This window comes from Plectropomus leopardus, chromosome 3 (assembly GCF_026936395.1).
Source record: "Plectropomus leopardus strain MGB_pleo_1.0 chromosome 3, ASM2693639v1, whole genome shotgun sequence".
Taxonomy (NCBI): Eukaryota; Metazoa; Chordata; class Actinopteri; order Perciformes; family Serranidae; genus Plectropomus; species Plectropomus leopardus.
Genome location: NC_142178.1, coordinates 2,470,257 through 2,496,807, shown reverse-complemented (window position 1 = coordinate 2,496,807; position 26,551 = coordinate 2,470,257). Strand labels below are relative to the sequence as shown.

Sequence of the window (26,551 nt, the reverse complement as noted above, 5' to 3'; positions counted from 1 at the left end):
ACATTTTCCCAACATACCAGAAACACACTAAAGTGCAGACAGTTGCTGTGGTTACTCTGCACAATGTGCTTTTCTGCTGCTTCAGTTCCAGCAGCTGTTGTTTGATTGGTAAGGCAGACAAAGATAAATCAGGGTGCCAATCAGCAGGGCGTCCTGCAGCTCAAAAGATGCTCATGAACACACGAGGAAAGAACAATTGCACAATCCTCAAAATCAGAAATGTTTCACAAGTCTGAAAAGAGTCTTTTTGTGTGTGACACTGTGACACTGTATACTGTACACAGTGCAAATGAGAAGAGGAATGTGAGCTGACCCATGAGGCAGTGTGGTGCTCTGATGCTGTGAGGGACAGCCTAACAGCAGCAGCTGTGCCACTGTCGGAGTCCTCTGCACAGTCTGTGCTGTTAAACACACCTGAAGACAACTTCCACAGTTCAGCAGTGACTAGATCACCTAAAATGATCACAAACACATCTGTTGCACATTGACCTTGCACGCTGTGTGTGTGTGTGTGTGTGTGTGTGTGTGTGTGTGTGTGTGTGTGTGTGTGTGTGTGTGTGTTTGCATGTTTGTCACAGCAGTTGGTGGCGCTGCAGATCAGACTGTAATGTTGATACCAGTGTTCACACAGCAGCTGATTAAACTTAACTCCAAACCAAATATTTGAGCTGTCAGCCTGAGCTGGAGTGCAGTGGGATTCCTAACAGCAGTTTTTAGGAATGGCAGTTCCATTTTGACTCATATAAGAACACTAACTGCGCTTCACCTTAATTACAAACACACACTTCCTGGATAACTGGGATTTTGACTGTGTTGATCAAAGATTAAAAAAAAAAAAAGATCTGGAAAATTCAACAACCAGGTGTCAGCCACCCCACTTGTAATTTATCTTTATTATATTTTTAACTATTTATTGCTTTTGTATTGCACAGTGTTCTTGTACATTTGTAAAGCCAATTAAGTATTTAGTATTTCTTTATATTTTTCTAAGAATTTAGGCCTTCCTTCCACAAAACTCACATCTACTGTCACCTGAGCGAAGGCTGGAAAACCCCACAAGAGCTGGCTGTGCAAAGTGGACTGAGCCGCCTGGGACTGTTGGAGGGGTTTGTCAGGGGCAGTGTTGGGAGTAACGCATTACTAAAGTAACGCCATTACAGTAATGCATTACTTCTTGCAGTCACGCTGTAATAATTTTTAATTCTTTTGAGAATTAGAAGAGTATTCCCTGTTGCTGGAATTCGATGGTTGAGATGACCGCAGAGACGGAATCCACATCTGTCAGATGGACATATTCACTATTTTCAGTTTGTCAGAGTAAATAATGCGGAATCGTTCCGTAGTTTAAGGTGAAATGTGATCAATACAGGACGCAATATGTCCCGTATTTCTGTACACATCCTTCTCTAACTCACAAACTATGTTTTCACGTGCTTGGAAAGACATGAGAATTATAAAACCAAAATAGTTTCACGCGACATTGCGGAGAACTATTAAATCAGAAGCTGCAGGAGAGACTGACACTGAATAACAGGCCTATCACCAGCCGCATCGTTGCCATGGTTACGGAGACTCAGACGCCCGGTTTTTAAAAATGTCATCGAGTGCGCCCATAAAAAAGATGCTGTCCGTCAACGGAACAGAAAGACAAACGGACTACACCCCGGTCAGAGGAAAAGAGTACAAGGTAAACTAATGTGACTGAGCAGGAGCACCGGGAGCGCGCGCTCTGACCCGCAGACTGCCGCTGGATCAAGTTATACGAGGGTCCATTTGCGCTGTTAAAATGCTGTTGGTATTTGTGTCCGTTTCACGCTCTTCAGACCTGTCGATGAGAAACAGCTGTTCTGTTGGAGATTTGTAAACCTGAAGTTTGTTTTTGCCGTACGCCTGTCATTACGCGCGACCATTACGCACGGAGGAGCACATCACATGTGGCTGTAAACCATCTTTAAGGTGAGACCACAATCATCATTAAAGAACGTCAGACAGATTATTGACTATTGACAGCTCTCATATTGACAGACTTCCAAAATTGATGCACACTTCAGGATAAAATCAAAAGATCATTAATATGGAAATAATGGCTCAAATGTGAGCTAAATTAAAATAATGATAATAACATTCATCACACATAGGCTCAATGATTATTTAGGTTAGCCTGAGTAAGTTTATGATGGCATCTCCAAGTAATAGTTAAGTCACGGCAGTGTAAACTGAAAAAAAAATCAGTGATATTAGGTTCACCAACATCTGATTAGGTTCACAACACACTGATTGTGCGCGTGTGCGTGCGTGAGCGTGTGTGTTGGTTTTTATGAAGTTGATTGGAGAGGCACTTTTTCTGTTGGTTTTGTTCTGAAGAGCGTGAATAGTCTTTCTTTCTTTATTTCTATCTTTTGGACGATATACTATAGTATGGTGTTTTTTATGCCATTTTAGTCGACATGTTATTTTGAACAACATATTATACTGTGACTTTTTTATGCTTTTTTGGATGGCATACAATACTATAATGTGTTTTTGATATTTTGGACAAAATGCAATACTGTGATGTATTTATGCAATTTTGGATGACATACTATAGTATGGCGTTTTTATGCCATTTGAGACGACAGCGTGTTTGTCCTCCAGCGTCAAGGCTCGGGATTCAGACTTAATGGACTAAATGATCTCGGCTATTGTTCAATTCTTTTTTTTTTTTTTTTTTAAGAAGTTCGTCCGTTTCACAACCCAACACAGAAATCGTGACTCGGAGCTGATGCCTGCTGCCGTGTCGTGATAAAAAGAATCCAAATAGGAATGTGTGTGAATATGTGTGAGGTCAACACTTAATTGAAGCATTTATTTTAATAATTAAAAGAGAGGCATTGAAAATTATAAGTTTTTGCAAAAGGATGCAAAAAGGTCAATTTGCTAGCATTGTATGTCTTTTTCGGAAAACATACAATACGAAGATGATTTTGTGTTATTTTGGAGAAATTACACTACTATGACGTTTTTATCCAATTTTGGACGACATACGACATGTTGTATGACGTTTAAATGCTATTTTCGATGAAAAACTATACTATGACGTTTTTATGCCATTTTGGACATTCTATGACATTTTTTCTGCTATTTTGGACGACATACCATGCTATGATATTTTTATACAACAGTTAGTTCCGACCACATCACTGGGACTGATAACTTTTAACTCTGTATCACTCCGCTTCACGGCCGTTCAAAGTTCAAAATCTGTTACTTAGTGTGAGAGTGAAAGTGGGATCTGTTCATAGGATGGTGTTAGCATAGGTTCAAACAGCTAGTTGGCACAGTTCACGTAGCTGTCAGTTGGTCAGGTTGAGGGAGGAGAGAAGAAGAGAGGAGAGAGAAAGGAGTGGAGCAAGAAAGGACGGGAATTTTAAAGTGTCTTGAGCTGACTGTACATGCATTGAAGTTACTTAAAGTTATGAGGAAGCCCGGGAGGGGGCAGCTGTGACAGACGGGTTTTGGTAAACTTTCGTTAACTGTGAGTAAGCCGGATGTTACAGATGTTACAAAGATGTGCAGTGAGACAGGGACACACTCGTCTGACACTATCCACAGCGTAAGAGACACTTACACGCACACACGCACACACACACACACACACACACACACACACACACACACGCTGTCTGATACGAGGTGACGGCGATCACGGCAGTGAGTGGACACACGCTGGAGCGACGAACTGTCTGATCAAACTAGTTCATCTGAATCTCACAGGCCGCCAAAGTGTCTGTTATCAGACTCTGATTTCACTGAAAACACAGAGATAAATGTTCATGATACAAAGCCGCTGCTCTGTGCAGAACATGAAGACCGAGCTAACACAGATTACCAAGCAGCGTGCAGAAAAATGTTTATGCGTTGCTGAGCAACAGCTGGCACGTCCAGTAGCCGCGGAACTATTTGTGTCGTTGAGGCCAAAAAAGATCATTAAATAAACAAACAAATCTTCATTTGTTGTTGCTTTTTACTATTAACAAATAAAATACGCTTGTAGAACTGTTGTATACGTTTCTATCCAGTTTTGGACGACATATTATAGTATGATGTTTTTATACCATTTTGGACAACATACTATAGTACACTGTTTCTCAGATGGGGCTACGCGTACCCCTGGGGGTACGTGGAGGTACTCCAGGGGGTACGTGAGATTAAAAAATCTATATTTTCAAAAATAGCAGTCATGCATAACCTGAATTTTGTACCCAATAATTAATTTAAATATCTTCTAAAAAACAGACACTCCCCAAACAAGGATCGTTTGACAAAACCTGTCAAATGCCATCACCTGTCAATCAATCACTTGCTGCCGTCAAGATAAAAAAAAAGGGAGTCGTGATTGAAATGTAGCAGCAATGAAAACACAGAGACAAGTGACAAAGAAGGCGAAACCAGAACTGACGAAATACCGTCAGTATGCAGATGATTACGTTTTAATGGGATTCATGAGTTCATTCATTCAGTCATTTTCTGTAACCGCTTGTCCTCGTAAGGGTCGCGGGGGGGCTGGAGCCAATCCCAGCTGTCATCGGGCAGAAGGCGGGGTACACCCTGGACAGGTTGCCAGACTATCGCAGGACTGACGGATTCATGAGTTGCAACCTCCAAATTTGAAAGTGTTTTTCAGTGACAATGTTGATTATTAAACCAGACACTGATGGCACAGTGCTGTGTTGTACCTCTTTCTTTTCTACCAAAAATGTTTTGCGCTGGTCAGGGGGTGCTTGGCTGAAAAAAATAATTCAAAGGGGGTACATTACAGAAAAAAGTTTGAGAAACATTGCTATAGTATGGTGTTTTTATACTATTTTGGACAACAAACTACACTTTGATGTTTTTTTTTAGACTACATTGAGTATGATGTTTTTATTCCATTTTGGACAAAATACTAAGGTATTTCACTTTTATGCTGTTTTGGACAACATACAATACTATGATGCTTTTATACCATTTTGGATGACATAATATACTATGATGTTTTTATATAATTCTGGACAGCCTGCCATACTATGACATTTTCATGGTATTTGGACAACACATGATACACGTTTTTTTGCTAAAGTTTTTGCAAAAGGATGCAAAAAGGTCAATTTGCTAGCATTGTATGTCTTTTTCGGAAAACATACAATACGAAGATGATTTTGTGTTATTTTGGAGAAATTACACTACTATGACGTTTTTATCCAATTTTGGACGACATACGACATGTTGTATGACGTTTAAATGCTATTTTCGATGAAAAACTATACTATGACGTTTTTATGCCATTTTGGACATTCTATGACATTTTTTCTGCTATTTTGGACGACATACCATGCTATGATATTTTTATACAACAGTTAGTTCCGACCACATCACTGGGACTGATAACTTTTAACTCTGTATCACTCCGCTTCACGGCCGTTCAAAGTTCAAAATCTGTTACTTAGTGTGAGAGTGAAAGTGGGATCTGTTCATAGGATGGTGTTAGCATAGGTTCAAACAGCTAGTTGGCACAGTTCACGTAGCTGTCAGTTGGTCAGGTTGAGGGAGGAGAGAAGAAGAGAGGAGAGAGAAAGGAGTGGAGCAAGAAAGGACGGGAATTTTAAAGTGTCTTGAGCTGACTGTACATGCATTGAAGTTACTAAAAGTTATGAGGAAGTCCAGGAGGGGGCAGCTGTGACAGACGGGTTTTGGTAAACTTTCGTTAACTGTGAGTAAGCCGGATGTTACAGATGTTACAAAGATGTGCAGTGAGACAGGGACACACTCGTCTGACACTATCCACAGCGTAAGAGACACTTACACGCACACACGCACACACACACACACACACACACACACACACACACACGCTGTCTGATACGAGGTGACGGCGATCACGGCAGTGAGTGGACACACGCTGGAGCGACGAACTGTCTGATCAAACTAGTTCATCTGAATCTCACAGGCCGCCAAAGTGTCTGTTATCAGACTCTGATTTCACTGAAAACACAGAGATAAATGTTCATGATACAAAGCCGCTGCTCTGTGCAGAACATGAAGACCGAGCTAACACAGATTACCAAGCAGCGTGCAGAAAAATGTTTATGCGTTGCTGAGCAACAGCTGGCACGTCCAGTAGCCGCGGAACTATTTGTGTCGTTGAGGCCAAAAAAGATCATTAAATAAACAAACAAATCTTCATTTGTTGTTGCTTTTTACTATTAACAAATAAAATACGCTTGTAGAACTGTTGTATACGTTTCTATCCAGTTTTGGACGACATATTATAGTATGATGTTTTTATACCATTTTGGACAACATACTATAGTACACTGTTTCTCAGATGGGGCTACGCGTACCCCTGGGGATACGTGGAGGTACTCCAGGGGGTACGTGAGATTAAAAAATCTATATTTTCAAAAATAGCAGTCATGCATAACCTGAATTTTGTACCCAATAATTAATTTAAATATCTTCTAAAAAACAGACACTCACCAAACAAGGATCGTTTGACAAAACCTGTCAAATGCCATCACCTGTCAATCAATCACTTGCTGCCGTCAAGATAAAAAAAAAGGGAGTCGTGATTGAAATGTAGCAGCAATGAAAACACAGAGACAAGTGACAAAGAAGGCGAAACCAGAACTGACGAAATACCGTCAGTATGCAGATGATTACGTTTTAATGGGATTCATGAGTTCATTCATTCAGTCATTTTCTGTAACCGCTTGTCCTCGTAAGGGTCGCGGGGGGGCTGGAGCCAATCCCAGCTGTCATCGGGCAGAAGGCGGGGTACACCCTGGACAGGTTGCCAGACTATCGCAGGACTGACGGATTCATGAGTTGCAACCTCCAAATTTGAAAGTGTTTTTCAGTGACAATGTTGATTATTAAACCAGACACTGATGGCACAGTGCTGTGTTGTACCTCTTTCTTTTCTACCAAAAATGTTTTGCGCTGGTCAGGGGATGCTTGGCTGAAAAAAATAATTCAAAGGGGGTACATTACAGAAAAAAGTTTGAGAAACATTGCTATAGTATGGTGTTTTTATACTATTTTGGACAACAAACTACACTTTGATGTTTTTTTTAGACTACATTGAGTATGATGTTTTTATTCCATTTTGGACAAAATACTAAGGTATTTCACTTTTATGCTGTTTTGGACAACATACAATACTATGATGCTTTTATACCATTTTGGATGACATAATATACTATGATGTTTTTATATAATTCTGGACAGCCTGCCATACTATGACATTTTCATGGTATTTGGACAACACATGATACACGTTTTTTTGCTATTTTGGATGACATACTATTCTATGATGTTTTTATGCTATTTTGGAAGACATGGTATTCTGTGACATTTTATACAGTTTTGGACGATACACTAAACTATGACACTTTAATGTATTTCGATGACATACTATAGTATGACCTTTTATGCAATTTTTGACAAAATACTGTACTATGACGTTTTTATGTCATTTTGGATGAGGTACTACAAACTTATGGATGACAAGCTAAACTTCGTCATTTTTATGATTTTTGGACACTATGTCACTTTATGGCTGATTTTGCCAACATACTACACTATGACACTTTTCACATAGCAGCACTATTTGTGTAGAAATTAAGAGACATGGGATGGATTCCAGATCTTGATGGAATTTAAAGTCAGTATAAATGCAGTCATGTGATGCACGTCATGTTTATGAAAGAAAATTCATATAACATCAGCAGATAGTGATGACTACCATGAATAACTTTTAAAGAAACTCAAGAGTTTTGCTTCTTTTTACTTAAAATGAACAAGCATTCATGCTTGCATTCTGCTTGGAGCCCGTTCAATGCTGTTTGCTGCTTTAATTTTTAGCAGGACTATTTCCCTCCACAAATGTGTTCCAATGCTAACGAACAAAAAAAGTCACAATCACCTCCATTAGGTTATTAGAATTTTGACAGCTGGACAAATTAAACCCAAAATGTCTGTATTGCTGGATACTACTGGTTAATTTTGGTGAACAAGCCTAAATTCTAAACCAGGTAATTAACAAACCAAAGAGAGCATAATCAGAGATTAAAAAGATTAAAAAGTAGCGTATATTTACTTAACACTTTCCTGCAAGTTAAATAGAAACAACACGTGAACAGCAAAACAACTTAAAAACACTTTATTCTTATACTTTTCTTGTTTTTATATACAGTATATATGTGTATACACACGCGCGCGCACACACACACACACACACACACACACACATTCATTAGTTTGACTGTACAATTAGCGTTTGAGTTAAGATGAAGGTACAGATCAGTGACAGAGTGCAGAAAACACACACGCATGGCAGGTTTCCATTAATCCTCAAATTGTGCAAATTGAAATCGCAAATATAAAATATGCCTGATGGAAACACATCAATTTTGCAAAAACGCTCACATGAGGTGGTATTACAGGCGATTTGAAAAAGCCATATTTCCCAAAACTGCAATAGAAACACTGTTTTTGCTTTTCTAGGTCACATGGTGCTATGGCTATGTGCTTGTCAGCAGGAACTGGTTCCCTCATGATGCAGCAGGAGCTACAAGAGGTGTTATTGCATCACATAACTAACTTTTTAATCCACTATTCCTCTGTGAAAATCGTGGATTATTACCTCCTAGAAATCCCTTATACGTGGCCGCTCCCACGTATAAGGGGCTTGCCTTTCCGTTATTGTTTCATAACACGCCTACGTGGCCTTAGATTGTAAATAGTGACGTTAGTGTGGTGGCTACAATAGAAGTAAACCTGCTAATGTTTCAAACATCCATCGCCATGCTTCTTGGAATGTTATCGCCAGAGGAGAAGACACAGAACATCACTCGGTGGAAACACAGTCATCTTGCTATTGTGTTTTATCGACATTTTTAAAATATCGCTTTTGAGCAAATCTGTAATGGAAACCTGCCCACTGTTAGACTCGGGGAGGTAGACTATGTTGTTGCAGCGTGGTTTCCTGCTCCTTCTACGTTACAAGTTAACTGACTTTTCCATCCAGTCAGAAGGCGGCTTCTGTCCCTTGGCATCTCATCTGCACGGCTTCTTGTTGACCGAAGCCAATCAGGAGCCAGTCTCGACTTCTGAGCATCATCTGTTCGCTGTGTGCTGCATCATTACTTTCCTGTCACTCTCACTTGAAGCTAAAGTCACAAACCAGAGAGAGATGATCAGATGGATAGCTAAAGGATGGAAGCCTGTTTGGCCCAATCTGTTCCTCAGTGGGCATGTCCAAAACTGCGTCCACTCTCAGTGTGTCGTGACTGTACCAGATGTAGTCCAGAGTGCTGCAACATTCTCCTGTGGGTCGAATCTTCCATGTTGTGTACTCGGGTTCAGTCAATCCATCAGGACTGAGTTTCTTATAGGCTGAGTCCAAACCCAGAGGCGATGCGGTGAAACGGTGGTACACCTCCTCAGTCGGGACAGCGTTGAAATCCCCACATATGATCAGAGGAATGTTGGAGCCGGGGGCAGCCGCAGGATCGTCGCTGTGTTTCTGGACCAGATTCTGAAGGTGTCGCAGGAGGTCGGAGCCCTGCGTGCTACGGAGCCACTCCCAGCCAGAACGAGCCTTCAGGTGGGTCACAGCCACACACACACACTTCCCTGTACTCCGACAATGCAGCATCATCACCACGGCAACCTGTTGGGAGACAGCCACATGTTAGAGATGCATATAAGTAGCTCTTTATGCGTCCATGTGTGGCTTTACAGATTCTACCCACCTGATTGGTTGGAATCCTCATGGCAGAGAGCCGGATGTTCACGCTGTCCAGGCACTCGTACCGTGACTGATCGACGAACAGCGCGCAGCCGTCAGGACCGTTGTTGCCCTCCACATCCAGGCACGGCGACCACGGTTTAGGGCAAAAGCTGCTTCTGTAACCCAGGCCGGCCAGAACTGGCTGCAGGGTGTCATAGTAGTGGTCAACTTCCTGTAGACACAGGATATGAGGTCGGTATGTGAGGATCTCCTCTAAGATGAGGTACTTCCTGCGGGACCAGCTGAGGGCCTCCGGGGGACACTGGACAAAACTGTCAAGTCCCTCGCCCAAAGCTGAAGGACAGGAGAGAGAAGGAGACATGATTTCAGTACAGAGTTAACTTCGAGTAACTGACAGGGTTCATATACATTTTTACCAAAACATTTGCAGGACTTCATGGCAAATTTAAAAGACCATACATTCTCTGAGTTTACTATTAATACTCCTTATTGGCTCTTCTTAAAATGTTTGGGCATTTATTGAAAATGTGAAAATGCAGTTTTTTCTTTTTTCTTGTTTTGGAAAGCTTGTTTCTTTTGGGTGATTTTCTTTTCTTTCTATAACCCCCCCCCCCAAAAAAAGTCAATTTTATTTATTTAGTGAATGAGTACGGCCCCTTTTCGTGCAATGAATTTCATCTCTCAGCTTCTTTAGGTTATACAGTTCAGCTTTCTCCTCTGCCAGTTTTACAACTCAGTTTCCAGGTTTTTCAGCAGTGCCGTGTGACTTACACTTTAAGACTGCTGCACATTCAGCAATGCACTGCAATTCCAGCTGTCAGCATTCACATGCATTTTTTTGTTGAATATATCAGAGCCTTTAGTTCAGTGTAACAAGACTTCAGACAGGACAGAAGCAGTCTACCTTGAGCCAGAATATTCCACTGCATCACCCTGATGGGGCTGCTGGGGGCGCTGGCTCCATCATTCAAGCGGGTGAACTTCCTGTGGAGGCGAGGCTGTCGGTCCCTGAGGGCCTCCTCACACTGTCGAAGCAACTCTTCTGGATCGAGGGGACATACGGGGGACGCTTCCTGCTCCTGTTAGACAGACATGACAGCATTAATTTCACCCCAGCAGGAAAATCACTTCACATATCTGCTGCTTTTTGGATCAGTGCTGTGAACAGCAGAGGAGGAGTCACCTGGCTGAAAGCTGGATCCAGGTTTGTGTCGACAGGCTGGTGGGATGAAGGGAGGGGGAGAGGAGAGCTGCTGCTGAGGGCCCGAGTCAAGGCGTTGTACAGCCTGGTGGCTCCTCCACCCATCGGACACACTGATTGGAAGAAAAAGACAGAGATGGTGAGGTGTGTGTGTGTGTGTGTGTGTGAGGATGGAGAACAACAAAACATTAGGGCTGTGCAATATGACAAAAAATATCATCTGATGATAAATTTAAAAAATATAGTGTTTTATATTATGCTATATCATTTATTTCTTTATGTCATGTGATGACACTTTGCGTCCATCTGCGCCACCAAGGGGGCGTCTACACAATGCACAGCACCAAAACGAACAAACATGGAGGAGCTGGAAAGCGATGCTGAAGGTAGTGATTCAGCACAAGACAGGTTTTTCCCTCTTTCCTACGACTCTCTCTCTCTCTCTCTCTCACACACACACACACACACACACACACACACACACAAAGAAGAGCTCCAGACTGTGACTATTTTGTGACAACGGAGCACAATAATGACTTGTAAATACTATTAGTATAAATGATTACAGTATAATATATTTCTACAATATAAATATAAATATATTATATTATTAATATAATATGAATGAATCGTCATACCTCTGTTACAGTTAAAATGTCTGCTAACACTGACACAAGCTTCAAGTCCACAGCAAAAACACTTCTGGCCTCAGATGAGCAGGGTCCTTCAAAATAAAAGCTACATTGGTTCCACTTTGATTTATTTAATTATGACAGTACTCTATTTAACTTTACTATAACAGTACTTTATTTAACTTAATACTTTACATTATTTAACATTATAACAGTATTTTATTTAACTTTTAGCAGTAGTTTATGTTACTTTACTTTATGGCAGTAGCTGCTTGATTTGTAAATGTGGATCATTTAATATTTCTTTGTATTTTATTAGTTTACAGTGGCTGAGAGGAGATTTCAATATCGTGATATATATTATGTATCGTGACATATAGCCTAAAAAATTCTTGATATATCCCTCAGCCCTATTAGGCATATTTGAAATTTTAGTGCCACATCTGCGGTGCAGCAACTGAAGTTGAGAGTTCTTTTTTTAATTTCGGGCATATAAATGGCCAATAATAATTGTGATAAGCAGATGGTGCTGTTTTCTATTTTCTGTGTTTGTGGACCGTCAACTCAGATAATGAGACAAGGGAGTCGGCCAAGTCATCTGGAGCAGCCTGAGAGTGACAAATCCCTGTATTTTAATCCATTAATGTCCTTAGTGGAAGTTCAAAATGTCCTTCACAGCATTTAAAATACTAGCTGACCTAAGAACTTATCAGTTGGAATTTTTTAAATCGGTGAAAGTATGAGGCTACAGCGCCCGTTTTTTGTAACATACTTTTTTTTTTGGTATTTATACTTTTCGTTGTTTGATTTTCCATGAAAACACACCCAAAACATAAGGTTAGGAGTATCAGATCTTATTAATTGTTCATACACACATTGTCCAGACTCTTAAAATACAAATTTAAAAAGAAAAATGATAATCATTGATTTTTCTTGCTCCAATGTGACAGCTGCATTTCAGAGACCAAAGATGTTTGTCAACTAGCGTCTGACTTTGGGTTTCATTCTGTGTGTGTGTGTATGTATGTGTGTGTGTGTGTGTGTGTGAGTTAGTGATATTAAGTAGGTATAGAAGATTGAGAGTCTAAACAAACATTTCATTCCCATTTAAATCCCTATAGAAATTCAATATAAAATGCCTCTATACCGTGCACAATGTCACACTGAATTATCATTAATTCATTATCATTTTTCCTTTTAAATCTGTATTATAAGAGTCTGAACGATGTATGTATGAAAAATTATTAAGATCTGATACTCCTAATCTATAGGGCTGTTACTTACTATACTAAATATAGTATAAGGACGTTAATGGGTTAATTCACATGACGGCTCAAGTGATTCTTCCTCATGGGTGCAGCTCAGCTCATTATTGGTCCCCTTTAACATGTGTCCATTTACACGTGAACTAAATCATGACTGCAGCCTGAGATTAAGACTGCTGCTCAGACTAACTCTGAGTTTTATAAGTTTTCAAGTTTCTAATAAGCTGATTATGAATATAAATTATTATTATTATTAAATTATTCATAAATCTTGAATCATGAATTGTACACATGCACTAGCTACACTTACATTGTACTAGTTTCATTTCCAAGCCAGCTTATCAATAATTTTGATGAGCAGAAATTCGAAGTAAAGATAATAACAATTCACTTCGCATTAGTCAAAATGTTCCTGATATCAAACAGCTCACTTCTTGCAAGAGGAAATGTTCATGGCAGATATCTGTAACTTAATTACAACTAGTCCGTTTTTGCTATTGACTTCTAACCCAACTCAATTACAGGCAATTCAATTTTGGTTCATTATTCCAAGTAATTTCCATAATGGAATTTTGATTAGTTGCAGTACTAATTTATGATAAATATAACTTAATTCTCAACAGTCAGAATGTTAATTTGTGATATCTACACAGTTTTTACTAGTGGAGTTGTTCATTGTAGATGTCTACAGTGTCACAAGTCACAAATTCTGAATATCTTACTTTTAATTTGGATTACATAATGGATATACTGGCTTGGAATTGGAGTTAAAAGGCAACAGACCCTTCCTAAGTCCTTCCTACGGTGGCCCTGAGAGCTCACTGCCTTTTCAAAAAAACACATGCAACTGAACAAACATCCTCACTAACTTGCAGCATTTAGAAAGCATTCACCAACTGGACGACAAGAAACCTTAATTTGATGACACATAAAAACCTCCATCTGAGCACGTGCAGCATTTAGACAACAACTTGGTGACACTGAAACATCAACTTCACAACAGACTGATTCATTCATTTGACACCACAGTAAAACATCAATATCAACAGTACTCTAAAAACTCCTGCACAGCAAACTGAAACATCAACTTCACAACACAATAAAACATCAACTGGACAACAGAAGACAACAAAACATAAACTTCACGAGACACTAAAACATAAACTTCATAACTTATTGAAACATCAGTTTGGCAACACGTGTTGAAGCATTTAGAAAAAATGCCGTAGGAAGTTCAAAACACAGTGGAAACTGTTTCAAGAGGACACTAAAGTGTGACACAGCTGAGGCACGCCGTCCACTCTGCTGGGAGAATGCTGCAGAGACAGCTTTCTGTCAGAAAGGAATTTCTTGGGTAAGGTAAGGTAGTTCCTGCTAGAGCTAGAGCTGGTGTCACCAGGACCACATTTTGCCATAATGACACACACACACACACACACACACACACACACACACACACACACAGACAGACAGACACAGACACACACATACATACATACATACACACACACAAACAAGGTGACAGCAATAACAGTACTAAACAAACTAAAAGGTGGCTGTAGGTGTTCACAAGCTATTGATTAGAAGCACCGTCACGTGCGCACATGCAAACACACACACACACACACACACACACACACACACACACACACACACACACACACACACACACACACACACCATCTGTTCATGCCTGCATGAGTGCTTAACATAGTGGCCGTTTGTTTGTGAGAAAAAAAGTGGGTCAGATTGCCTAGTTTGCCAGGAGGCATCAGGCTCCTTGCTCAATTCCAACTGTTGCACACAGTAAACAATAATATCAGCATAGTAATTTCATCTCTTATTTTCAATGATCTAGTCCAGTGTGTAATATTGTTCAGCTTTGTGCTTTAATTTTCTACAAACATATATTTCACCCCATTTATGTTTTTGCACAGACACCATTGTACAGAAGAATGGAAGGCCAAACAACTGGGAAAAAAGCGTAAAAATTTAAATTATTTTGTAAATAAATTTAAAATATTCCATTATAACAGTTAAAACTATAATTCACTGGACATTCTACCCCAGCTTAAAAAAAAAAACCTACATCTACTAAAATCTTGCCTTTTCCCTCCCAAAGCTTTTGAACAAAATCATACAAATTAGCTCAAGGGTTCAAAGTTTTAAATACTTGTGAGTAGTGTCTGAATGCAGCACAAAAAAAACAACTCCATGTTTCAAAGGGTTAAATCCACCATCAAATAACACACAACCTGTACCTTCAAAATGACACCAGTCATATCTCTACACTAGATACTATAAACATGAGCTCATCTACAGTAAAATGAAGAGGAGCTGCGTCTTACCCATAGTGTCCATCACTGTCCACAGCTATGTCCACACTGCACTTTCGAGTAAATTGTCCTTAAAGCTTCCCTTTAATGCTGCAGTCACCCTAACAGATCCTGTATGCTGCTGTCAGCTGATTTAAGCTCCCGGACTGAACTTTAAGAGTCTTCACTGCAACTAGAGACAGTGACAGGTGTGCTTTTGTGACTGCGAGGCACAAATCTGACTTTTCACTGAGCTCCGCTGCCTATAAAAGCTCGGAGAGGGAGAGAGAGACATGGAGACAGAGATTAGGAAATGCAGACGTCACCACGCCGTATGGAGTATTACAGGTCATGTGACGGTAAGGGAGAGAGATATACGCACAAGCGCACACACAGAAGCTTGAGTGTGGCAGATATATTTCTGATATATACTGCAGAGTTATCTGTTGGTTGTCACACCCTTGCCCCAAACAAAACATAAAAGAAGAGTAACATGGAGGCATACCCTCACCACACACACACACACACACACGCACATGTCAGGACAGAATGAACAATAACTACATTTCTATGGTTCACAGTTCAACTGCTTTAACTGCCGTGCGACTGCACAACAATGACTGCATGACTCAACTAAGTGCTGAGCATGTGTGTGTGTGTGTGTTTTGCAATAATAACTTCCTCAGTTTGCATGTGACACAACAGCCCCTGGGTCCATCTGATCACAGCTTACCGTCACTAATGTTACCTCACCGTTATTTTCCATGTATAGGAGCACACTGTACTTTTCCAAACTGATACGACTAAAGGTAATCACATTTTGGGCTTGAATCTAAATAGACTATAGTGTGAAGCAGCAGTTCCCAACCTGTGATCTGTGGCTTCCCTTAGGGGTCACAGCAGAAATGTGAGTGAGGGGTCATGAGGTTTAACAAAATACACATCTGCAGCACATCATTTTACTAATTTTTTTTCAGCTACTTCTCCTGTCTTATCTGTGAAATGTTGGATCATTTCTAGCCTGGTGAGACCATCCTGATGACGTGAGCTCAGCATTCTGTTTCACTGTCTGTACGATTCTGGACTTGCTGCCGCCCCGCCTCAATTCCAGAAATTAAAATCCAATCTGGGCCAATCAGAGGGCCGCAACTGTAGCCAATCAGAGCCTGTGCTGTAGTTGATGATGTAAAATGCAGGCTGCCTACAGCAAGTTTTAACTTATTAACTGGAGCAGCTGCATGACTCACCCTGCATATCGACACATCAGTCCATGATCAGCACCGTTCGCTCTTTGGCCCAGAAGTGGATATCCTGATGAACTTGCTAATGCAGCAATTAGCTATCTATGAAGTGTTTTGTCACAATCATAAATTTTAAAAAAGGGAGGTGGTTATGGTTAGGGTAATGGGAAGGCTACATCTTGCTCCTGATAAAGTCAATCATATCTTCAGTGGTGGGCGCGGACTGTAGGGGCATGACCCTACATGTCACATTCACTCATTGGTGGCGAAGGCTAATGTACAAGGTGCCACCTGCTACTCAGTATCCATTCTCACACACTGATGGAACAACCATCGGGAGCAATTTTGGGTTCAGTATCTTGCCCAAGAATACTTAACATGCGGACTGGAGGAGCTGGGGATCGAACAACTGATATAGCGAGTGGTGGACGACCCACGATAACTCTGAGCCACACGCCGACAGTCTTCTGCGGTAGTTTCTGCTACAATAGGTGTCACCAGGACTGCATCTGGCCATGATGACAAACACACAGACACAGGAGGGGAAAGAAATACCAGCCATCGGGATGTTGTGTAAGCTGGTAATTACTCTCTATCTGGATCCCCTAATCCAGCAGATTGGAGTCAAGGAGCGAATGTTTCATATTCCACAGTGCTGCTTTGACGTCACACAGAGAGTACACAGCAGGGTGATGGAGAACTAAAAGCTCTGTTAACCTGTGAGCTGTGACTCATGTCTGTTGACAGAACACTCAACACGCATCATCTCTAAACATTTACCACAAGTAACCACATATGATGACGGCTGCTGGCCTGAGGCTGCTTACATCGTTTTTACAGAAAAGTGTTTTTAAGCAGCGGAAAAAAAAATCTGAAGTTGAAACAGGGTGAATGAGCATAAATTGCTGATGTACTGTATGTCTGAAAAAGACTGTATACAAATAATGGATGCTGCCTCCGTGACATCACCCCAGCACTATCAGTGCAAACATTTACCTCCATTATATCGGTGAGAAGGCAGACAGCAGACTGCGGCCCATAGCTGACATCAGAACAATCCACACTGATAAATAGCACTGCAGGTGAGAGGAACAACATGTTGGTTTGATTTTGGGCTGAACTGTCCCTTTAAAAGTGTTAAAATTTGTTGTACACTGCAAGTGGAGTCTGGAAGTGAAACCATAAACGGAGTCACTTAGAAATCCATTGAAACGCACTGTAACTGTAAAGAACCCTTGTTAGCCCTGTAACAGGTCCCCTAACCACACGGGGGACATTTTTTGTGATCAATACTGTATTAAAAACTCTGTAAAAATGTTTTGCTGTTTGTCTGTATTCCCCTCATTCATCAGAGTGAGTTATGATGGTTATATCCACTGGGTGACGATGTTATCAAAAGATATGGATGTCTGATAGCTGAGGAGAAAGAGGAAGTTGTTTGCTGGAAAGTTGCTTTTCTTATCTGGACTTTTAATGACACTGAAAGTTGAGGCAAGAAAAAGAAGAAAAAATCTTATCCTATTTCATGTTTTAGACCTATTGATGATGATATTTTTGTTAACTGGCACAAACATGACAATACAATGTATCCTGATTTTACAGGGGAAAAGGTGTGTGACCGCTCATTTGAGTAGCCCAATTATGATAAACTGAAGCTGATGCTATCTTTAGCTCAGTATAAACACTGCATGAGACCATAATGTAACTTTAATAACAAATTTCCCTTTTAGACTTATATTTAGAATTATATTTATATATGACTTGCCTATATAAAGACATGATCATTACCTAAAGGGACAGCTTGGTTTTGTTTAGCACAGTAAACATGACTTACACTGACTATTTGTTTTTTACCATGCTATACAGATTTTGTTACTAGATTTATTATTATATGTATTTATCTAGTGTTGTAAATTTATTCATTTTATTGAGTTACTTTTATGTTTATATTTCTATAACATTACATGAACTATCGTGATTTTAAAAAGGCATTATACCAAGAACATGTTTTTTTTTCTAGATAAATTTATGCATTTAGTTAACACACTTATGTCACGTTGTAACTCTGGTTCCACAAATGACAAAAAAAAATATGCCTAATGCTTGTTAGCTCATGGTAGAATAACCCTAACTGTGCTGGTCAACTGGCTGGTAGAGTTGCATATACTCTGCCTGAATGGGTCATCTAAAAAGAAAAAAAAAAACAAGAAGTTGCTAAATGTGGAGTCAGAAATAGTTTTAACATTTTTTTTTTGTTGTTGTTGTGCAAATGTATTTCTTTCTGTGCCTGTTAAAAGGTTAAAAACAGTCTTACAAGATTCTCATCTCATTTTAATACTTTCTTAAATCTTGCACTAACGAATGTCCATATGCATGTCTGAGAACGTGTGTGTGTGATATCTGCAGACCCTTAAGTTGGCATCATGTGTGTTATTTTGTTTGTGGTATTAAATTGCTTCTTTAGTCTCTGACCTTTAGACAGGCAGCCTCCTCCACTGCACAGCTGAGTGATCACACCACAACACAGAGAGCCACTCCAAACACATACACATGTTGCATTAGTGACATTAACCCCTTGTGCACCTTCTCATGGTACACTATGAGACAATATGAGTTACAATGAGATCATCACTTTAGATATAAGCATTCTGAGTCCTTAGTCACATAATGCTAAGTATATGTCGAGGTCACTTCTATGATGGAAACATACTTATCATCACATATCACAGCTGTAGACTGGGGACTTTTCCTAACCTATATTTCACATGTAAACAAAAGCATCGCTCCACAACCACAAACCAAAACACAGAATGGAAACCTGCTGTCACTCCAAAAGTGAAGTGCTTCAATATCCACAGCCCTGCTTATAGTTTACTGACTTCTGAACATGTAGAAGTACTGCAAGCACCAGCTTCAGCTCTGCTTTTAGTCTGTCTGGCCTGGCAGCATCAGTGTCAATATTACTGTCTGTTCCCAATCGTTTTCCAAAATTTAGTACTTCAAGGAAATTACAGAAAAATACTGCCACAGGCAACAGCTTCTCAATTATCTGAGATATAACAACTACAAGCTACGAGGACTTAAATACAAAAAACAAAGCAGTGACACACATTCCTCTAGATGAGAAAATAAATGAAATGCTGAACCACAGGCTGTATAAATAACGGACGCAGCTACTGTGATGTTATACATTGTGGACTGAAACCTCGAGTTTGGCATTTTGGCCGTCGCCATCTTGGTCTTTTGACTTTTCAGAAAAGACCATATTTGGATGAGATCCACTTTTTGAGCCAAGTAGACATCCAAGGAACTAGTTTTTAAAAATTCTGCATTTTTGTTTTGCAGCCTCTCGTAGCAGCTGTAGACTGAGAATAAATTGTTTCATTTACTAGGCTGACTGACAGCAACTTTTACTATAGACTGTTGACTTGTTATGTAACTTGATGCACGAGCTGACGATATGAATCTATTGACACACCTTAAATTTCAACATGATAACTGAGCACTCCACCTGTTTTTATTGTCTCTCTTGGATTACACTTTATGTGAGAATGGCTCTGTAAGTGTTAAAAAAAATGTATACTGATTATGACTGGATTATGTAAACTGCATATATTCTAACTTCTCTTCAAGAAAAAAACATGTCGGAGTGTTGTTGTACTGGTGCACTAGGGCACTGGTGCTGTTGTGATCGTTTTTATTTTAAGTTTGGTCACAAGTAATGCTATAAATGGTGCGGCTCACGACTGGTCTTTGGGTGGGAACTTGAAACTGGTAGAGATCACTACAGCGCACACTCTGGCTCCAAAGGAGGAGGAAATAATAAGTTTAGACCTTCTCCTACTCCTTTTCAAAACATGAAATACCCCTTCCTCACTAAAATTAGCATGTGCATGCAGGTTTTTTAAACACGGGTAAACCCACTAAATATCAACGATTGGCTTCATTCCCGCTGCCACTGAACTCACCACTGGAAGACCAGTCTGCCATTTCTGTCAGCTGGCGTATGAGTATTTGTGTGCGGGTTGTTTTGTTGGTTTGTCCGTGCACTGTCACAGACAGGCAGGAGAACAGGTAAACATCAGACAGCAGCAGGAACAGAGGTCTGTGAAAACTCTTCAGTGGTTTCTTCTCTTTATCGTATCTTACTTATTCAGTCTCTCTTTCAAACTCACTGCAGATGTATCTGGATCTGTGTTTTAGCTGCTTAGAAGGAAACAGAGGGTAATTAGTGACGAAGCGTCACTGCATCTCACCTGTTAAGTAAATGAAATTACCGCGTTCACCCGGGTGTTGCCTGAGGCGATAAAAACCTGTGTCTACTGCAGTCATGTGACGCAGTTGTGAATGCTGATCGTATGCATCCTCATTGCATTAATAAGCCAGATGTTAGCGGGTGTTCGTGTTTTTTTTTTGTGCAGAGGGAATGAAGCTTAAGGTTTAATTTCTTGCTGCTTATTTGAATTTATTCATTGAGTTTTTTGTATAGGTTATCATTCATTTTGTTTAATTTGTATCTTTCTCTGTTTTTTGCTGTACATGTTTGAAATAAAAAATATCCTTCCATCTATCCATCTATCCATCCATCCCTTTAAACTTTACAATACATGAGTGGAGATAAAAACTTCCTCCAGTGACAAGCTCATGTCTTCTAAATGTCAACTTTTTGGATAAGGGTGCATAATACAAAACATTACATAATGAAGAGATTTTTCAGCTTTACAGCAGCATGTGCTCTTCACCTGAAGATAACGAGTGGAAATAATCCAGAAAGATGAACTACTGCATTTGGCGCAAAATCTCCTTAGAAAAAGAGCTGTGTTATAGCAAAGACCAGGCTGATACTGCAGAGCAGACGGACAGACATAGCCTGACAGAGAGGACATACTTCAGCTGATTCAAAGTCGCCTACAAGCAAATGCCAGTTTCAAACAGATTGTAGGAAACAGAGAGACTGTGAGATCACATGGCACAGAGGAGTTCAGAGCAAGTTTACTTCATGCTGATGTGAAAACTTACCTTCTTTATTGGAGTCAACTGTTGATTTCCCTCCAGATCCTCTTGTGCGACTGCTGCTTTGTTTTTCTGCTTGCGTCCTAATAACAGGTGACACAGTCAAGGGAATGCACCTCTCTCTGCATATGTCTGCCTGTTGTTGTCTGCGTGTTCCTGCTCAGTGGGAAATGGGTGGTTGCTTGACCCTTTGGCAGCAGGGGAAGGTCACAGCGGAGAGAGACGGTGCCTCTCTGCCATCTGCTGGTAGGAGCCTGACAGGGACAGCTCAAACGTCACAAAGTCTAAGAATATAAAAAAAAAAAAAAAGATTAGATTTACACACTGAAAATAAATATGGCAGCTGATGGGTGGAACAGGCAGTAGTTAAAAAAGTGACATTTTCTTATTTTCTTTCTTCAGATTTGTCAATCTTCAATATTTAAACTGATCGTTTGGTTTAGTTTAATACACTAAAAGATAAAATCATTATTAAACAAATATATTCTTTATAGGAAAAAGCAGGAGCAATACACAGTAGGTGACAGCTGATTCTCACAATTAGCGGACATGAGTTACTGTGCTTTCAAGGTTAATTTATGAGTTATCTTTTAAACATAGTTTTTTAAAAAATGAAATTACATTTGATCCTGCTACATCTTTGGAGTTGAAGGATGAGTTGATTAAAATCAGCAGTACTACTTTGAAAATTCCATCAGGTTGCTTAGGCACGTTGCTGCTAATGGCATCATACAATTCTGGCAGTGCATTTTTGAATTTGAATCAGAGTCTTGTGTCCTGCCGTCTCTGAACAAGGTCCACCCATCCAGATCAACAGCTTGATCCAGGATGTTAGGGGTTAACCATGTCTCTGTGAAGATGTGTGCTGAGCAGCCTCTGATTCATTGCTGAGTGAGCCTCAATCACATCTCATTTACTTTATTCTCCTGTGACCGGACAGAAGAAGGCTTGGTAGAGGAACAGCTCTCCGTCCAAGTTGGGTCAGCCTCGCCATGATGCCGGCTCTTCACCCTCTCTTCATCCGGCACTTTCGGTTTCATTTTTCCCCTCTGGTCTGACTGGCTGTGGTATGATTGAAATGAAATTCAACCTGAAACAGTTCTGTCCGCTTTTAAATAAACCATGTTAGAGTTTTAAACAGGGTAGCTTTATTCAAATAGCACATTTCAAACATAGAGGTTATTCAAAGTGTTTTAGAGCTCTGAAACTGTACAGGTTACATGAGTGGTTCAACAGCAGACACTTTGACTTGTCAATGCAGGAAAAGCACAAGAGGAAGTCATAACATCGACAACAGCTCTGCTCTGGCATTTAAGTAAAAAAAAAAAAAGAAAGAAAAAGAAATTAATCATGTTATTGTCGACACATGTTGAACAAGTCAAAATGTCATAAAAAATGTCTATACTGGAGGTATGTACTAAAACTAATATAACATCTGCTCTGGTGTATATGTACATCTTTACGCAAAAAATGTCAACATGAGTGGAAATTCAAAGAGTGGATATGTTCTAGTCTGGATTCTTTTTACTGAGGTCTACCCAGGATATATGTCTTCAAAAATTATATTGGATTTTTATGAGCCTGCATTAAAAATCAACTTTAAAGTCAAATATGGAGGCACACAGAAGTTCCAGTATATTTGCAAACTACAAACTCACTGCTAGATGCCACTTAATACAATAAACCAGACAAGTACTGCTCTATTTTCCAAATCACAATACACACAGGGATATTTTTTGTCCTTTTAGTATACCTACATAAGGTGCCAGAGTGCATAAAGCAGCATCAAAACAGAGCTGGTTTATAAAAGAAAGTGCCAGTGGAGGATCCCCTGCACCCCCTGATGGAGGTCCTAGAAATGTCCTAAAATCTTACAAACATCTTCAATTCTAAAAATGTCCTAAAATCCTAGACGCATCCTAAAATCCGATAAACATCCTTAAATCTGAGAAACATCTTGAAGTCATAGAAATGTCTTAAAATCCAAGAAACAACCTTAAATCTGAGAAACGTCCTAAAAAAATTCTGAGAAATGTCATTAAATCCTATAAATGTCCCAAAATACTAAAAAAAATCCCAAAACTCTTGAAAAATAAAATAAAATCCTAAAACTTTCTAAAATCCTACAACCATCCTAAAATTTGAGAAACACTCTTAAATCCGAGAAACATCTTTGAGTGCTAGAAACGTTCTAAAAGCCAAGAAATGTCCTAAAAGCCAAGAAATGTCCCAAAAGCCTACCTTTCTTAAATCCTAGAGGCACCCAAAAATCCCAGAAATGTCCTAAAACCCTACAAACATGTATGGGGCTGCAACTGGCCCCTGGCCTTCTGTCATTTAGCAAAAGTGGCCCCAAAGCAAAGAAAGTTAAATATCCCTGTCCTTGACCCTTACTAGACACGTCTTCATTCCTTCTTCTAGTTGCTGTGAGCTTCTTTTAAAAACTTTTATTCTTATAAATTCACGTAAACCGTGAGCACTCTGTGCTCGTCATATTCACACAGACAGCTCAGCTCTGCTGTTCTACAGCTGCTTGATCTCCCAGTCGTTTGCTGAAGTTTAACATTTGCTGGTGCAGCAGTGAGCTGATGTTCACTAGCTGCTGTCTCCTGGTCTTCAGGTGGTTCAGCATGTTGCTCATCTGCACCAGCAGAACACCATCCCTGCTCCCACAGTCCTCGGTCACCAGTATGTCCTCTCTCCATGCTTCATGTAAGCTCTCCAGCAAAGCTTCTGTGTCCTGTTTGAACTGCTGGAACTCCTGCCAGTACCTGTTTTTGTTTTCCCTGGCTCTGCTGATGTCCTCTGTCATCTGTGTGATGCAGAGACGCAGCCGGCTGTTCTCCACGCTCACCTGCTCCACTTTCATGCTGCTGTCATAGATGCTCACCTCCACAGCTCTCAGCTCGGACGCCTGTCTGCCGAGCACATCCATGTAACTTCCCCTCACCTCCTCCAGCTCAGCCTTCTTCTCCTCTCTGGGCTGCAGCACAGAGTCGGTTTTCTCCTTCAGCCTCTGAACGGAACGCTCCAGGTGGTTCCTCCTGCTCCTCAGCTCATGACTCAGCGTTTTCAGTCTCTGGTGCCTCAACTGCTCTTCATTCCACTTTGCCTCTACCTCCTTCAGCATCTCCTCCTTCTCCTCCACCTCCCTCTGCTTCTCCTTGTAGCTCCTCATGATGCTCTCGGTCTCAGTGGTGCACTGCTGCATTTCCTCCAGCTGTTTGGTTTCTTTCCGTCTGTACTCCGCCTCGCACTGGCTCACATGGCTCATCAGCAGGTCGGCACTTGTGCTCTTGGGCTGACGCTTGTGGAGAGCAAACTCCTCTTGTCGAAGTTTCTGGTACCTCCTCCAGGTGTTGCTGATATCAGAGGTCATCTTCATCATGTGCTCCTCCTGCTTCTTCTTGTCCTCCTCCAGAAGCTTTGTTAGCCGCCTCACCTCCTCTTCAAAATGACTGATGTTCTTCCTCTCCGTGTCCACATTGTCGCACAGCTCCTCCTGATTCCTCTGAAACACTCGCTGGGTGATGGTGTCTGCCTCCAGCAGCTCCCTGATCTGCTTCTCCATCTCTTTGACCTCCTTGCTGTGTTTGACAATGGAGGCGATGCGCTCCTCCAGCTGCAGCTTGGAGCACTCCAGCTGCTGCGACGCATGGAAATGCCCTGACCTGACCTCATCCTCTTCTTTGTGCTGATGTTTGAAGATCTCATAAATCTGAGCCAGGGCGTCCTGACAGAGCAGTCTCGATGCTCGACCCTCGTCCATTTTTCCTTCCACTGTGGCGACCTCGTCTTTGAGATGCTGGACGGACGCGCTGAAGGCTTCCACCAACTCACGCAACTCCTTCTTCAGGGTCTCTCTCTGTTGCCTCAGTTCTTGGTGCTTTTGGTTCTCTCCCTGCAGCTGTTTCTCACTCTGGCCCCGAGCTGCTGCTAGTTTCTGTATACTGCTCTCCAGCTTAGCTGTGACAACCATGAGCTCGCCCAGACGGTCACAGCTGTCTTGTTTTTTGTCAGTGAGTCTGTCTAACTCTTTCCTGCTCCTCCTGATGGCATGCTTCTGCTGCTGGATTTTCTCCTCGGCCTGCTCCACCTCTCTGCACAGATCGTCTTTTTTCACCATAAAAGCCTCTTTCTGCAGCACCATCTTCTCCTGCACTGTTATTTTGTCCTGTTGGACAGCAGCAATGCAGGATCTCAGTTCCTCTGTCTGGTCCAGTGTATGATCCAGCTGTGTCTGTAAGCCGTACTTCAAGGCGATTTGATCACTCTGAGCAGCAATGAGCTCTTCATGTTCAGCCGTCACCTGTTCCCGCTCTGGGTCCAGTTCTTTGTTCTGGCTCAGGAGGGCTTCCTGTCTCTTCACTGTGGCTTGTTGAAGCTGAGACACAGTGCTGAGGTCATTATGCAGCTGCCGTATCTCCTCAGCATTAGATGCCCGCGCTGCTGCCACATCAGCCACGATGTCCTGGCTCATCCTGTCTCTTATGTTGTTAATTTGGTGTCTCAGCTTGCTGTTTTCTATCGTTTCCACCTCTAAATGTTCGTGAGCAGCGCGGCGGTCCGCCTCCAGCTCACTGATGGAGGTGGTGATCTGGGTCAGGTGCAGGCTGGCCTCAGCTGAGAACGGGACCCCCTCCTCTCTCAGCTGCTTGTCCAGCTCCTTCAAATGCTCCAGGGCCACCAGGACAGCCGGGAAGTCGGGGACCAGACAGGAAGCCATGTTTATCCGCGTGTTTCTCTTTTAACTTTAACTTCTAACTTAACTCTAGTTTTAAGTTGCTGCTACCGCCGACAAATTGTAGGTGGGGTCACCATGGCAACAACTACCCCACCACAAAGAAGACAGCATGCTACGGCAAGCCCGTGAGCTCAATGTTTACAGCAGCGGCTCACTAGAAGCTAAAGTCAGTACGTAAGACCAAAAGGTTGTAACTAACCGCAAGAAACATAAAACCCAGTTTAAACACAGCAACACCTCGTGTGTCCTGCGTACTGAAAAATGACAGGATGTTTCAGCGCGCAGAATATGATCCTCCGGGAGAGCCCACTGCGACCTCTGTCCTGTAGAATACCGCGATATTTATGTGCAGTGTGAGGTTTAGTGCT

General features: G+C 41.1%; 2 protein-coding genes across 4 annotated transcripts in view; both read right to left on the bottom strand.

Annotated features, from left to right (window-relative positions):
• Positions 1 to 8,163: 8,163 nt before the first annotated feature.
• The window catches only part of LOC121941963 (nocturnin), a 20,129-nt gene continuing 1,741 nt past the window's right edge, over positions 8,164 to 26,551 (bottom strand). Inside the window, exons 2-7 of one of the 3 annotated variants that reach the window (XM_088075324.1) lie at positions 22,357 to 22,501; positions 21,446 to 21,723; positions 10,956 to 11,086; positions 10,677 to 10,851; positions 9,774 to 10,105; positions 8,164 to 9,691 (exon numbers count right to left, since the gene is read on the bottom strand). In XM_088075324.1, coding sequence (XP_087931450.1) covers positions 9,179 to 9,691; positions 9,774 to 10,105; positions 10,677 to 10,851; positions 10,956 to 11,078 — 1,143 coding nt within the window. In that variant the 5' untranslated portion in view covers positions 11,079 to 11,086; positions 21,446 to 21,723; positions 22,357 to 22,501 and the 3' untranslated portion in view covers positions 8,164 to 9,178. Of the gene's footprint in view, positions 9,692 to 9,773; positions 10,106 to 10,676; positions 10,852 to 10,955; positions 11,087 to 15,218; positions 15,451 to 21,445; positions 21,724 to 22,356; positions 22,502 to 26,551 lie in introns of those variants that run through there. The other 2 variants (XM_042485012.2, XM_042485009.2) reach the window with 2 other exon arrangements.
• On the bottom strand, positions 22,508 to 26,543 carry ccdc175 (coiled-coil domain containing 175). Its single transcript, XM_042485008.2, has one exon. It carries the CDS (start codon positions 26,163 to 26,165, stop codon positions 23,949 to 23,951), a length of 2,217 nt encoding a protein of 738 aa, XP_042340942.2. The 5' UTR covers positions 26,166 to 26,543; the 3' UTR covers positions 22,508 to 23,948.

Bases quoted from the DNA above. Each gene is read 5' to 3' on its own strand.
- ccdc175 (XM_042485008.2), bottom strand. From the start codon at position 26,165: ATGGCTTCCTGTCTGGTCCCCGACTTCCCGGCTGTCCTGGTGGCCCTG.